Raw genomic sequence first — 16,252 nt, 5'->3', positions numbered from 1 at the left:
CTGTGAACTCTCTTCAGCGCCTGCCCCTCCCTGCTCTCTCCTTGAGTTGTTTTGCTAGATGTACTTAGACTTCTAGAGGTAGCAAATAACAAATGGAAAAAATAAAGAAAAAGAGTGGCTTCATTTATTTCTGCCTTGGCGCTTCATCCTCTTACACTGCTATTTTAGGCACTGGCTCGAGAGTTCTTTGTGTGTTATAAGTCCTTCTTTTGAGATAGCTTAAAGGAAATATGTCTTTGGAGAAATACAGAGGCTGCTACTGCTGATCCCTTTCTGAAAATGTGACATTTCTGGCTGTTATAATAGTACAGTGGCTTTAGGGCTTTCTGCTTTGCTGACTCAGAACAAATATGTAGGTCAGCAGTTCTGACTTTCCCCTTACTTTTCTAGCTGAAATCGTGGTCTTTGGCTTTGAGAGTACTAATGCCAGAGACAGCCATGCAACCAGCATTTTAGAGCAAGATGTCAGTTTAAACATAATTAACTACCAAATGATTTATATAGCTTGTGGCTCCAGGTGCAAATGCATAGTCTTCTAGAGCACTCCAGGAGTCTCCCAAACCAGGAGCAATTAATATGCATAAAACAACTCCAGCTAGTCCATTCTCCTGAAATTTACAATTGGTCAATAAAGTTGCCCATCATACAGTGAAGAATAGATTAGGAAGGGGGTAGTGGCAAAGATTAAGTTAAAATTTCTATTCAAATGGGAGGTTTCAAGGCAGTCTGGAAGACAACTCGAGTCATCAGAAACTCCAAGAGTCACCTGCGACTCTGAGGCAGATAGAAGTCAGTTCTGTCCTTTAGTTAAAGTCAACAGGGCAGTTGTCATAGGAAAAAAGCTGTTATCAGTCACAAATCAGACACCTTTTCTCCCACTGTCATCTTTACAGATTTTGTCATCATAAGATTGTTAGCAGGACTCAGTTGTATGTATCTATTGTTACAAGTGAGAAGAACCCTTTCTAGAGGGTTGGCTAAGGATTAGCATACCATAGAAGCTTAAACCAGCTCAAAATTTGCTCTTGCCATATAAAACCTTAAAGACAATTTCAGATCTGTGTGATTATCAGTTAAATGGGTTACCAAAGGCAAACATGCCATTCATTGTGCAGGCAAGTTTTCACTTTGCAAGAGAATTTTACTTTAGCTTCATGAATGCAGTGGACATTCACTTTGCAAATAATACCTGATCATGTGCAAGGAAAAAATGTATTTTTGCTTGCACATGATCAGATGATACAAGTTAGCAGAGCTTCATTTCATTCAGTAAGCAAAAGGAAAATCCCCTTGCTAAGTGAACAGTCTATTTGCCTTTAGTAAATCTCCCCCTAAGGTGCTATTAAACACAAAGAAAAGTCTGGTTTTATTGTGGACAGGTGCTTCTATGCAAATGTTTCACCATATGCAAAAATGACTAAAAATATTAACACCTACGATATGAAACAGCCAAAATGAGAGACACGCTTGGCTACATCCTAATTATCTCAGACATTTTAGAAAAAGTATAACTCTTGGAAGATTCATGTTTGTTTATACGAGCACAGTCTCCTAGATACAGTTCCCTATCTGCTTGCATCATTTGAAAAGATAGTAATTATAGCACAATTCACCCCCCTCATCATTTCAGAATGCTGCAGTCAAAGGGATACAATATGTATATGTTGAAAATCAAATTGCTTTTTTTTTCTATTTTTTTTTTAATTGAAAAGAAACAATAAATCTTCATTTTAAATACCACTTCTACTTATCTTGTTATATCACAAGAGATAATGCATTTTTTGTGTGTTGGGTTCATTTATGATTTAGATAACAAGCATAATGATCTATTCTGGCACTAAAAAATCAAATATGTGTTCCATTACAGTCTTGGGGTGTGCATATTTTACAGTGAACATTTAAGAGAAGGTAGATACACTCATGGGTTACATGGTTTTGGTTAATGTGGTTTTTAGTATCTCCCCAATGGGGATACAGACAGCAATAATAGCCTACAAATGGCTCTAAACCTTTTCCCATATTATCCAAAATTATGTATTTACAGATGTGAACCTAATCTGTAAAAGGTTTCATTATTATGTCTTAAGTGGTATTAATTCCTACAAAAGTTTTTTTTGTCTCTGAACATGGCAGATAATAATGGAGGAGGACATTGAGAAAGTCCAAACACTCCCGTGCTCAGATCAAGATGCTTCTCAAGATATCCTGGCATGCACTGCTTTACTCTATACTGCCCTGCTCAGAGTAATCTTCAATATAATGCAAAAACAAACACAGGAGGGGACAAAATGCCTAGTACATTGCCACCATAAAGATTTATTAAATAGCAAAGACAATTGCATTATTCCCAAACATGAATAAAATCAGGCGTATCATAAAACAACTGCAGCCATAGACAACGTCATCTAATAATATACCACATGGTTGGAAGGTTAATGTGTTTCAGGGGTCAAGTCCCTTTCCTCAGAGCTAATCCAATCACCTCCTCCAAAATATCACTACTGAATCCACTATCAGGAGCTACTACAGCCTTAATGATGCTTAAGCAGCATTGACTGGATTAGCTCCAAGGAAAAGGGCTTGATCCCTGAAATGTGTCTTCCAACCATGTGGTATATTATGAGATGTCATCATCTATGGCTGGAGTTGTTGTTATTTGATATGCCTGTTCCTCTTCTTGTTTGTGAGTATGCAATTGTCTTTGAAATACACTAGGCATTTTGTGCCCTCCTGTGTGTGTTTTTGAAGTACTTTGGAGGACATTGTATGGATTTTGGAACACCAAAGTATGATCCTGGACTGTCATCAACCATGTCTCACACGAAACATTGTTTATCATAAAGATAAAGTGGGCTTAAACACTTCTATTCATATTACCCTGTTTGATCTGCAGTTGCCATGGTGCTGCACATGTGATCAGCTAAGACTCCAGTCATTTGATGGCTTGATACGTGATGGTTGAGAGTGAAAGCAACTGTGACAGTTATCATTCACAGCATGCCTTTAATGTAACTGTTTTCGCAAACTATTGAATCAGTGGGTTTCATTCTACTTTAAGGAGGAGGTAAGCAGAGGAGCATGGGCTTTGAGATCATTGATCTTTGTGCCATATAAAGCTGTCATTATAATCCTCACTCAAGTCTCAGTTCAGTCAAGCCAACTCCTCTATTTCACTACTTAGTGAATAAACTGAACAAAGTATGCAAGCTGAAAGTTTTAAAATCACAGACTGGACATGTGTGCCTGTCCAATGAAGCCAGAAGATTAGAATGACAACAAGTGAACTGGCAAATTCTGAAATATCTCCAAAGTGGTGATGCAGATATTATTTATTTACAGGTTTATTTTGAATGCTCTTCAGTATCAGAAGCTTTCAGGTTTTTTTGTCAAAGTTTAATTCAACAAGCTGAAGTTAGAAGCTGATTGGCTACCATGCACAGGTGCACCAGATTTTGCACTCTCCAGTTGTAGTAAGTCAACCCCCTAGTGTAATACTATATATACTGGACAATGTCAAAATCAAAACAGATTCTACACACGGGCTGAATATCTGGTAGTATTAGCTGGTTTCATAGAAACTGGCCAACATTCAGCCCATGTCTACGGAAGCTGGTCCAGCAGAAGACAGCCAAACATCCAGCTTCTGTTGAAGGGGCATGACTGTACAAGGTCTGCCAATCAGCATCCGATTAGTGCTCTCAGCCAATGACTGAAAGCGCTGACCAGTGTGTTCTGGCTTGGGGGGACAGTCCCCCTGTCAGAACACAATAGCTTAGCAGGGAGATCGCTGTACTAAAATCAGATTGTCACCACAGGATCTCCTCCCGAGCTCTTCAGTTTTTTTTTTCATTCAGCCTGCTGAGTTGAACAAAAAAAACTGATAGTGTGTACTAGGCTTTAAGCTGTGTCATTGTGGCTATGGAGAGGTTTGTTTGTCTGTGCTCATATCTGACAAAAAAGCAGTCCTTTAAATTACAAAGCTTAACTGACATTTCTGATTACTGAAACATCGTAGGAACATGTTTGAGTAATGCACTGACATAAGAAACAATGGGGTTGATTTACTAAATGCAAATTGGCTGTTCACTTTGCAAGAGAAGTTGTAAAGGTAAATTTCACTTTGCAAAGAATACCCAACTACGAGCAAGGAAAACTGCATTTTTGTTTGCACATGATTGGATGATGAACGTCAGCAGAGCTTCTCCTCAATTATTAAGCACCAAAGATAATTCCCCTGCAAGGCAAATAGTCTATTTCCCTTTAGTAAATAAAACCCAATGTGTCATAGTATCTCTGCAGGCTGTGCTCACTTGCCAGTAGTAAAGGGTGACATATCTCTATGAATTGCAAGGCTGTCCTAACTAGTAGACCCATATCTGTCACGGGTCAGCCCAATTTTTGTGACAATGGTCATGAATTCAAGGAACTGAGTTTTTCAAGATGCATTCATTATTACTAATCTTGACCTTATCTGTTCTGTACACTAAATCAGTAATACCAAAATATTTAAACATGACAAACTGTTTAAATTGCTGTACATCTTATACAGTATAATAAAATTATACACAATGATATTCCAAATATTGTAAAAACTTGGTGAGACTATAAAAAATACTTTGTATATCTGGTCTTTGCTCCTTCAGTTCCAATAGCAACACATTTTTATCATACCAATATAAATAAAATATAACTTAGGATCAGACTGCACCATCCTTAAAGCTCTAAATAGGAATTGATCAGATTGGTATTACTGGATATACATTAATCTGACAATGGCAACTCATAGCTAGCCCAACTTTTTTGAAACCTTCCCTCAGCTTACACCAGCAGTTCTAGTTTTACAGATGGCTACACAAGGAAATTAAAGCAAACTTGTCACCAACCACAAATGTATCTAAACTGTACACTAGGAATCATCCAGTGCTATAAATTACTTGTAGTGCCTGTATTCACCATTCATGCCCTGCTGCCTTTTGATTTAAACTTCTAAAACATATGGGTATGGTGGGACACTTGGCACATTGTTACTTTCATAATGCAGTGTCTGGAGCCTAGGCAGCCAATGACCATACCTAAGTGCTGTCACATGAGGAGCATGTGACTAGCTGTGCTCAGAACTTGGCACTGCTAGCAAATTAATGATCCAGGGGCACATAACACACTAGGGATTATTTACTAAAACTGGAAAGTGCAAAATATGGTGCAACTCTGCATAAAACCCAATCATCTTCCATGTTTTATTGTCAAAGCTTAATTGAACAAGCTGAAGTTAGAAGCTGATTGGCTACCATGCGCCAAATTCTGAGTGCTCCAGTTTCAATAAATCTACCCCAGTGTGTGTGTGTGTGTGTGGGGGTGGGAAATGTCTGCTTTGTAGTTGAACCCCAGCCATACAGTTAAATACATCAGCAAATAGACATATACATTATGTTCATTGTTTACTATGAAAAATAATCATGGTTCAGTTTCGTCACATTGGTGATACACATAACCCTGTCACACTGCACAGCCATGATAGAAGATGACACCTTTTCTCTTTTACAGATGAGGAATGCAATGGTGTCACCTAGCACCCTGCAGCCTTCTGTTTGGCCAGTAAAAACGCAGCAGAATACTAATGAAGTAATATGTGTACTCCTGAAAACACTGGCTGACAATGCTGATCCACACTCTTTCAGCGTGAGTACTGCTGTGCAAAGGATTGCAACAAACTGATATAACAATTTTCAGATACCTACAGTATATCAACTGTGTCACAAATCAGAACAGTGATTTTTCAATAAATACCTTACTACAGTAAACTGTATTTTGCATATCTGCCCAGAGTTCAGTTTTAAGTCACGTAAATAAGGCATAAATTACCTGCATATCTAAGATTATTTGCAAAACATATACTCTTGGTGGGATCCAAGAACAGGTTTAGGCTAGTCCTTTCTAACACTGGTTACACCATGTCGTATGACATATATCATGCAATGCTAATCATAAAAGCCTTCATTTATAGCAATCCAGAGCTGAATAGATGCCATTGTTTAATATACTAGGCATTCAGCAATCCTTCTTATCCATCATAGCAATCAATACTATGCAAATAGCCCATCAAACGACATGCAAACTAACAATTTATGTTTTAAAGGGTCACACCACAATCTGTCAGCTGGTCATCAACAAAAATAAACTATTTCATATTGTTTTGTGTAATCTACAGTATACTGTGAATCCAATTAATCTTTTTGTGTCCATGTTCATAGGGTTAAAAATGAAAGCAATATGAATTAGGCCAGCCATAGTGCTATGGCAAACTAACTAAAAATTTGAAAAAAAAATGATGACATAATAGAACTCTAGAATGCACAAACGTGTATGTGGACAACCTTTATTTTGTACCTGATCACATTATATCAAGTTTACACATCAATCATTTCCTGTAGCAGTTTGGTATCTCAATGTTTAGTTTTTTGTATTTTTGTTTTTTTTTTAATAGATTAATGCATTGTGATCACAGAAACAAGTCAGGCATTTAAATACATATTAAGGAGTACATATATTTTCTATTTAGTATACAAATTATTTCATGGATATGAATTTTTTCTATTTTAAAAAAATATTTTAACCCCCGCTCACATAGCAAGCATATCAAGAAAATCAATGCAACCCATCTGATTGCAAATAACAATATTGTTTCTTCTTTTTTTATAGATAATCTTAAATCAATTCACATTTTGCAGAAAAAAATATTTTGTTAAATAAATGTGATATATATATCCATTTTTAAGGTGTAGACAAGAATGGTTCAAGTGACTGAATTTATTTTCGTAGAATTGTAAAGCATGGATTTATGCACTTGCACATTTTACTGTGATTTTCCTCTTTTTTCTACTTAAAGGTATTCCTCTTTTTAAGAAACTGACCTTCCTTTGCATGCTTTTGACTTGTCTAATATTAATCTTAACACATTGTTTAGACTCGGACAGTAAAAGAACATTTTCACCAGCTTTATCCATTTGTAAGTAGACGTTAAAAATGGAGATAGCCTTCTCTGGTTACAGTTTTTTTTTCTTTATCGTTGCATTAACCAATCACAGGGAGACAGAAGTTTTGCATTTGGGTACAAAATATACAGTAGATGCCTCTGTGGATGAGGTTAATTTTGTTTGTGATAATATAAAGTATCCCTTTGGCAATAGTGTCTGGTGCAATCCTAGAGGTCCAGATATGAGATAATCTGAAAAATGAGAACCTACAAAGAAATTCCTTCAACCATAATCAACTGGACACTCCTGAAATCACCTGCATCTATGCCTATATAGATAATATTTGGAAGTTTAAAGTCTACCAAGGCACTTTTCATCATTGAATTACTGTCTCTACTAGGGCTGACTCTGCAAGACCTACATTTTGCTCAGTGCTGTTTGTTCTTCAAGGACTTGTAAATAATCAGGTGTGCCTTGAAGTTTGGCTTTGAGTTCAAAGTATTCACTCTTTCTCTGTTCTACTACAATTTTACTGTGGTTCCCACCTATTAAAGACTTCTTGCATTTCTTATCTTGTAGCTTTTCTGGATAGTGTATTTCAAAACCACTGACTCCTATGCTATTATATTCTTTTTTACTTTCTAAAAAATTCTGGATAAATAAATTGGAGTCTCTTCCTGGAAAAAATTCATCCAGTTCATCAATTGTGCTAAGTCTTTTTCTAGAATCCCCATGTGATAAATCCTTATCTTTGTCAGTCAAACTCCTGAGGACCACCTTCTGTCCATGGTGATCAGTAAATGGATATCCCATTTCGGTGTCCTTCATGCCACATGTATGACTCTTGCTCATTTGTTCTATTGTTTGTGGAAAAAATGTTTCTGCAGAGATACCATCCATCTTAAGGGCTTTCTGGTCATGCTTCCTTAGCTGGAGCTGCATAGAACTGCACTCCTGGTTTCCAATGCCTTCATGCTTTACTGTAGGTTTTTTATTTCGTCTCAGAACAAAAACAAGAAGGCAGAATGCAACAAAAACTGTTAATATGAGCACGACTAAAATACTAAGTATTAAGATTGACAAAGGTACAGGTCCACCTGGTGGACTTTTCATAGGACCTAAAGGGGTTGTGAACGTGATAGCAGGGATGGGACTGGTATACTGTGTGGATGGCTTGTTTACCAACTTGGGGCACAAAACCTCATTTTTTAGAGATCGCAGCTCAATGTTTGCAAACTGCACAGGTGTCTCGCATTTGACCTCTTTCATAACAATGCCTTCGCTTAGCTTCTCCAGCCAGAGCTTCAGAGCTACCAAATCACACGTACAGTCCCATGGGTTTCCTTCCAGATCAATCTGTGTTAGAGATTTCAGCTGGTCAAGAACGCCACTTACAGGCAGGTACATGAAATGGTTATTCCTGATATTGAGTCTAGCCAGGGGCACTCCTGAAAATATATAAGCTGGCAAACTTCTCAAGAGATTGTTATTTAAATAAAGCAGCTGAAGGTTTGGCATTGATTCAAAGGTTCCCCCCAATATTTCCCTTATCACATTGTATTCCAGATAAAGGTACTGGAGATTGTGCAAACCATTAAATATTTCAGGACTCAAACGTTCAATTTGGTTCCCATTAAGATAAAGCCTCCTTAGGTTTGTAAGGTTGCAAAATACATTTCCTTGAATCGTAGTCAGTTGATTGCTTCCTAAATGAAGCAGATCTAGACCTTCAAACTCAGCAAAGTCTGCCTGTTCCACCTGTTTGATATAATTCCCATTCACATGCAGTTTCTTGGCATTTATAGGCTTAGGTACTAGTTCAGCCATTGACTCTAAATTTCTTTCCTGACAATTAACACTCAATCCTAAATCAGAGGGATGTGTTTTACAAACACAAGGCGATGGGCAAGGAGTGAGAGGAGGTACCCTTGTTTGAAATGACACTATCTGGCTGAGATTGTGATTAGAAACAGATTTTCCAGACACTATTCCAGAATTCTTGGAAGGATTGGTAGTTTTAGGGGGCTTAGTGGCTAATCGATTCTGTGAGGTTTGACCAGTGTGCCCCCCAGGCGTGGTGAATGTTGTCTCCATGGATGGAGGCAATATCCTTACATCAAAATCACTGCCAGTTCCCATGGAGCATAATTCTTGTTTATTTGTCTCTTTTAATAACCTTCCATACAAGTCACTTGGTGTTTCACAAATAGCCTCTCCAATGTAGATATTATATGGCATGTTCTCCAACCAAGCTTTCAATGGCAGCAAATCACACGTACAATTCCAAGGATTATCTTCCAGCTGCAGCTCCACCACCCTCCCAATATGCTCCAAAACACCTATATAGGGCATCTTCTGTATTCTGTTTCCTCTAATGTCCAAATGAGTCAAGGAAGCAAACCTAAATATATTGTCAGGTAAAGCAGAAATCAGATTGTCATTTAAAATGAGAACTTTCAACTTGTGTAGTTTATTGAAGGCTCCCCGCTCAATATACTTGATTAAATTGTAGTCAGCCTGGAGATACTCCAAGTTCTCTATGCCCAGGAATGTGTCAGCCCTCAGGACTTTTAATTCATTGTTGTTCAAATGCAACTGTTTTAATGCACTAAGCCCCTGGAAAGCTCCTCCCTCTATATTCTGCAGCTTGTTGTTGCCCAGCTGCAGGGACACGGCATGGGTGAAATTAAGGAACGTGTTAGGGTACAAAATAATCAAAAGATTGTTCTGAAAGTTCAGGTGGTAGAAATTGGACTGAGGGGGTTTCAGCTGGTTTGGTCGGTACACTGCCACCTTTTCACAGTTGACATACAGCACATTTTCTACTGACAGGCACGAGCAGACACTGCAGATCTCCAGGGTGAGTTCTGAGTCCGGGTTGGTGGAGGAGATTGGGGTGGAGAGGAACAGGAAAAGCCACACAAACATCTTCAGGCAGTGACAAAAAGATCTCAGGCTGCTGATGTACTTCATCTGAGCAAACAGAAAGAAATGGTCTTAATATCACTGACTTATTACATGTCATAAGGCATGCACAGCACGAATATGGGACCCATTGCCTGTATTCATGTTTGCATATGAGGGTGTGTGTGTGACTGCTTATGCAAAACGATACTAGCTGTCTACTTAAGATACTTCCACATATGCAAACTTCCTTTTAAGACATGATTAAGGCTATATACTGTATTTTAGTCTCATACAACTTTAGAATACATTAACCATGAATGATTTTCTAAGCACTGTCTCATTCCACTTCCACTTGGCCACATAACTTGCACTAGGGACAGATAAAGGTTTATGAGAGTGTAACGGTAATCTGCATCCAGGTATGAAAAATCTTATGGTCAATGCAACATAATCTTTATATCAACCGTGTTCTGCAAAGCATCATACATTCCTAAGTGTATCGTAAATGAGATCATTGATGTATGTCTATTAACCAAATAATATACATAATTGCACATATATAACCTAAATGTGTGTTTGCAATGTGTTTTAATACAATACATATATGTCTTTAAGTACAAAATCCACCATATGAAATTTTGCAAAGCATCATATATGAAATGGGTCTGTGTGCATACTGGTGTACACACAACTGTGTATTTATAATACGTACAGAAATGAGCAAAGTACCAATTGTAAATGTTTTTTTGCTTTCACTGTTCATAAAAGTAAATGTTGCTTACGTGATTAAAAAAAAAAGGCTAGTGGCGCATGGTGCAGCTCATACATATATTTCACCTGCATCACCTGGATAAACTTTCAAGACTAATCTAAAAAAATCTACATATGTGCATTTCAACTGCCTAGCACTTTTCACCAGAGCAACCTGCTAAATGTCACCGCTCCCTCCAGCAAACCAGCACTCCGCCACACTGCCACATAGAGCCCCATGCTGTCCCCACACACCAGTACAGATGAGAGAGGTAGAAAGGGATTACATGCACAGACAGAAAGAAAGAAAGAGAGAAAGAAAGAAAGAACGAGAGGATGATTAGAACAACACAGGTCAATGTTAGACAGCAGTACCTATGATATCAGTGGCAAATGCCTGAGGTTTGTGATAGTACTGATTAGTACTGCAATGCTTTGCCGCAGCATGGTCTCTGCTCCTGCTGGGTGTTCTTGTCCTCAATCAGATATCTCCTCCAGAAGATGAACCTGGGCTAAGAAGTAGGGATCCCCTGGCACAGATCATTCATGCTAGAGGTTCTTTCTCTGCCAATGTAATACAAGCCAGCAAAAAGGAAGCTATTCCCTCTTAGTCTCTGCAGATCCTTAATTAGGAACAGGTAGCAGTGAATAAATGAAGTGGCACCCACAGAGCCAGATGATGCTAGAGAAAGCGAGGCTCTGGGGCAGGTCCAACTTGCTGTGTCGCTCCTGTGTCTGGGCTGCAAGAGGGAGTCCACAGTGTGATCGGAGGGCAGGGAATTACTGGAGAGGGTCTTATAAGCTGCATCAAACAGACTCCCAGTATGGATAAAGCTCTCGCCTCCTAGTCAGCTGTGTTTCCATGGGATAATGTTTGCTGGTGGCGAATGTCAGGCTTAGGAAGAGGCTCTTTTTAGTCAGATAGCTGCTGGATGTGTCTGGTGGTTACAGGAGGGGGGAGGGAGTGGGAGATCATTTGCTGCCGATGGAGGACAGATCCCTTTTCCACCGATCAGTCACAAAGAGAATCCATGAAGTAACCCTTCAGCTTCTAGATACAGACTACCAATGCCATTTTCAAGCCATGGACCTAGAAACACAACAATCACACACAACTGAGCACAGAATTTAAAAAAAAACAGCACCTAACTATTTTTAACATTTTTCTAAAAATATACTGCTAGCTTAAACAAAAGCAAAGTCATTTTGATGCTATCAGGTTTTCCAAAGGATCTTTCAGTTTTATTCTTTTAACAATGTATGATCATTTTTTTTTTAATCTGCATCAGTTCAGCAAAGGCAGATAAGGAAATCATTCATTGGCAAGCGTGCAAGACAAAATCACATAAAAATGCAAGATTTTGCCTGGCTGGGGAAAACCTGACTTGCATCGATGGATGTCTCAAGCTTTAATGATGATGGGGTATAACTGTAAGATGTCAAGCTTTGTCATTCTATTAAATCAGCATAGCAAGGAAAATAATAGATGCCCCCCCCCCCCTTTTTTGGTCTGATGGCTTACCTTTAAAATCTGGATGCATGTAAAGAAATGGAAATGTTCTGCATTTTCTGATTGTCTCCAAGAGATCTGGACTTTGCTCTGTTCCTCACGCTCTCTCTGCTTCTCTACCCCCCCATCCTTTCCTTCTCCCTCTCTCCCCCCTCTCTTCTCTCTCTCTCTCTCTCTCTCCCTTTCTCTCTCGCACACAGTATACACACACACACATACACACAGCAACACAACCTCAACATGTATCAGTGGATGTCTTTCAATAAATAAACACAGGCACACATACAGCTACTGCACTTAATTTGGGATTCCAGTGGAAGGGTGAGTTTTTAAGAGCAGGATTGCCAAAGAAGAGCTGCAATTCCCATCTACACAGATCCACTAGATCAAGATAGAGTGCTCTGATCAATCATTATTGATGTCATGCTGCTGTTGAGTTTATTGGGATCAAAAATTAGAGGTTGACTAGGACTACCCCTACTGTGCTTGGCCAAGGAGGTGTTGGGGGATTGCATTAGCTCTAGCAAACTAAGGGTAAAGAAGGGGTGGCTAGATGTACTTTGGGTATCTTTTTTTTTTTCCAGCACTGTGATGTGTGGGTGCTTCACGCTTACACCAAAGGTATATAATGATGACTGCTATTTTGTTTCATCCACCATGGCACATGCTTTATAATAGGTGATCTGATCCAAGCAAAAGACAAAAAAAATGGCACCTTAGCACTGGTGCTCTTGGTATGCCTGTTAATGTAAAGGAATTGATGCAATATTTAGATGGTGGTCTGCCAGCTCTGCAACAAGCTTCTTTCACTCTGCATGCTAAAACTGTGCCACCGCTGTGAGTACAGGCAACATGAAATTGGTGCACAAATCTTTCATTTTTATGGATAAACCGATTACTTCTGTGCTACATCCTGTTCCTCAAGTAGGCAGATGATTAGGAAAGCACATTATTGAAAATTCGCTTCCTGTATAGCATCATTTGCTTGTTTTGTTTTCAATGTAGTTTAGTATTCTTTATACGTATGTAGGGAAACAATGTTCTGTGATTTCATAACACAGCAATATTCATTTATTTTGGATTCTTTTTTAGTTAATTTTGCTTTTTTTTTTCTGCAAAAGAATATCTGCTGTTTTATGATCAATACTGCTTTCATCAGTGAGGAGGTAGGACTTAGGTAATACTACTGTTTGTGAAGTGCTAGAACCCAGAGCAACCAATGGCCAAGCATTTCACTAGCTGGAAGCTGATGGGGAACTCTGGTTGCTATGGGTTACTAGGCATTGCAGGTCACCATTGCTCTTAGCGCGGCTTTAAGAATTAAGTCTATTAATTCGCTATGTCTTTAATCAGATCAGTGGGTATTATGGAAAATCTTTTAATTGTGGGTTTTTATTCACTTTTGCTTCATGATAGCTCATCCTTTGCTCTTTTGTTGTAAAGAATAAAAAAAAATGATAAGCTTTGGTGAAATTTAGCTTATTGTAAAACAGTGCTGGCATAATTTGAATCTATTATGTACTGCCTAGTGGGATTAAAGACATTTATTCTCACTCACAAATAGATGGGCTTATTAAATAGGCGATGGAATAAAGTGCAGCAACACACACTATCAGCCAATCAGACTTCACCTTTTTTGTAGTTTGCAGCAGTCAGAACAATGAAAGACAATTGATGATTGGTTGCTATGCATTTTTGCAGTTTACACAGTGATTTTCGGTGAAATAACCTTGATTTCAGACAGAAGAAGTGAAGCTCATTTTCCGGCTGATGAAGTGATCACAGGGGGGAGCAGAAGAAGGAAAGGCCGACTGTCAGGATGGCAGGTGGCAAAAGGGTTAAGTGGCGATAAAGGTGAATTATGGGGGAGAGAATCGAGTGATTAAAATGAGAGGATAGAAGGCACGAAGCAGGAGCTTATTTTTGGAAGATGTTTTTAGATGGTTAAAGCAGAGAATAGTTAAGGAGGGGAAAGAAAAGGATTTAACCTGCAGAAATCAAGGGCTTAATTAAAAAAGAGTGCCGCAGAGGTAATAGGTTAAAAGGCTTAGGAAGGTTGAAGTGTTAAGACCGTCAAGCAAGGGAATAAGGAAGGAGAGGAATGTGAAAGAGTAAGGATTTAGCCGAGGATAAAATCTACTTCTGTCTTTTGCTGTCATACATTTCTGCAGAGCAGGGAGCAGGGTGACCCAGTCTATTGTATAGTGGGGGAAGGGTTAACTTCACTGCAGATGTATTGTGATCTTGTCTGTGTGCAAAATACTGAGGGATGCCTATGTGAGACAGCACATCTCTGAAGCAGGACTTTACTATGTTCTAATCAACATGCAGATGACATGTAACTGCAAAGACTCCCTCCTACATAAGTGCAAATCAGACTGCTATACATAGGAATGACCCAGCCAGCCGCTCTTAGTTCATGCTAATTGTTGTCACAGCTTTCTTTTTATCCCTGAAAGCACATTCTGTTTTATACTGGCTCCCTCTGCAGCCTACATTGTTGAAATGTACCTTTTTATGTGATCATATGAGGAGCCTCTTGACAATTAGGGTCATAGTTCTAAAAACTAACATTTATTTGGTATGACCACTCTTTAGTCTAACTGTATTGGATGTAAAGCCTGCACTAAACAGGGGGTACAAAGTGCCGTAACCCATAGCAACCACATTTCAAACCGTGTTAAATCCAAAAAGCAAGCATTTATATTGCAACTTACAAATTCTTACATGGCTGGGGATGTAGCTAGAAAGTCTGTTGTTTTTAAGGGCTTATGTACACTACAGCTGATAAACTCACGTTCAGGAGCTTTTCTGCGTTTTTTTTCAGCCGCCCCTGATCTCTCTCTGTTTTTTTATGTGTCCATGTACACATCGTTGTTTACAGGCAGTTGAGTTTACAGTCGTTTTTTTGAACACACCAAACCTGCGTTCAGGAGTAGACCGGCCAGGGGCGGACTGACAACTCATGGGGCCCCCGGGCAATAGGGGATCATAGGGCCCCTGTGTCCTCTCCCACACTCAAACCACACCCAAAAAAGCCTATGAAAGGTATCAGGCACATCTCATGGGGCCCCCTACTGACCCCGGGCCCTCAGGCAGTGCCCGAGTTCTCCAATGGACAGTCTACCCCTGAGACTGGCGTTTCAAACACCACACACTTGTAAACACGGTTAACCGCATTTATAAGCATTTGCGTTTAGAAGTGTTTTTTAACTGTTTCATGTCCAGATGCTGTCCAGAGCCTTTTTTCATCATCAGAAATGCATGCAAAGCATTTTCCAGGTACTCAAATGGACCTAGTACACCAGCGCAGTCAGTTCTGGGTTTTGCATGAATGAAAAAATGGTAGAACGTACCGCATTATGCTCATGATGGGATCCATAGTGAATACAACCAGAAAAGACAGGTCATCTCAACACATACTGCTCTCTCTGCTTCTGCTCTCTCTATTTCTCTCAAAATGTCTGAAATAGTTAATTTGTTACTGTTTTTCAGTGCATTCTGGGCATTTGGCAAGGTCTCCTGAGATTATCTTTTAAAAACGCTTCTAAACACAAACGTTCATAAACGCGCTTAATGAGGTATGGAAACGCGGCTAAACTGACGTTTTTTAACCTACGTTTTCCAGCAGTCAGTTTCTATCGTTCAGAAGAGTTTTCCAAATGCCCCGTGTACATGAGCCCTAACAGAACAAGCTCTCCTGCAAATGTATCAGCCAGGCCGCTTTCACACAGGGTGGACTTGGCTCCGATCCACTTGCTTAGCAGCAGGGGCAGACTGACAATGCATGGGGCCCCCGGGCAATAGGGGATTATGGGGCACCTGCATCCTTGCCCAAACTCAAATAATCCTATGAAAAAGGTACCAGGGGCATCTCATGGGGCCCCCTACTGACCCCCTGCCCTCGGGCACTGCCCAACTTTTTAAATGGTCAGTCCGCCGCTGTTGATTCCAGGTGAGCGAATGACAGATCTGTTTCCGCTGCATTTATGCAGAGCAGACATGGACAAAGCCCGCTCTCCTCCATGTGCAGCTGGATGTTTTTGGTGGATCAGATTGGATGTAGGCGGGTGTAAACGGACATATGTCCATAGATAAATGGAGGTTCCAA

At 39.4% G+C, this 16,252-nt stretch overlaps 1 protein-coding gene across 3 annotated transcripts; it reads right to left on the bottom strand.

Annotated features, from left to right (window-relative positions):
• Positions 1–6,360: 6,360 nt before the first annotated feature.
• SLITRK4 (SLIT and NTRK like family member 4) lies at positions 6,361–12,525 on the bottom strand. Of its 3 annotated transcripts, none has more exons than XM_089684962.1 (2): positions 12,154–12,251; positions 6,361–9,947 (listed from the first exon to the last, which is right to left on the bottom strand). In XM_089684962.1, the coding sequence occupies exon 2, from the start codon at positions 9,945–9,947 to the stop codon at positions 7,392–7,394; it is 2,556 nt and encodes an 851-aa protein (XP_089541088.1). In that variant the 5' UTR covers positions 12,154–12,251; the 3' UTR covers positions 6,361–7,391. The 3 variants fall into 3 exon arrangements, 2 of the variants coding, with proteins under 2 accessions (XP_089541088.1, XP_089541087.1); XM_089684961.1 differs by lacking the exon at positions 12,154–12,251 and adding an exon at positions 11,007–11,148; XR_016313871.1 differs by lacking the exon at positions 6,361–9,947 and adding an exon at positions 11,246–11,721 and having other exon boundaries at positions 12,154–12,525.
• Between the last annotated feature and the right edge of the window lie 3,727 nt (positions 12,526–16,252).

The sequence above is a fragment of the Staurois parvus genome, unplaced genomic scaffold (genome assembly GCF_062004578.1).
Source record: "Staurois parvus isolate SC_StPar_1 unplaced genomic scaffold, SC_StPar_1.0 ptg000361l, whole genome shotgun sequence".
Classification (NCBI taxonomy): domain Eukaryota; kingdom Metazoa; phylum Chordata; class Amphibia; order Anura; family Ranidae; genus Staurois; species Staurois parvus.
Note: the sequence above shows the minus strand (reverse complement) of the source record. Positions and strands in the feature narration are given on the sequence as shown.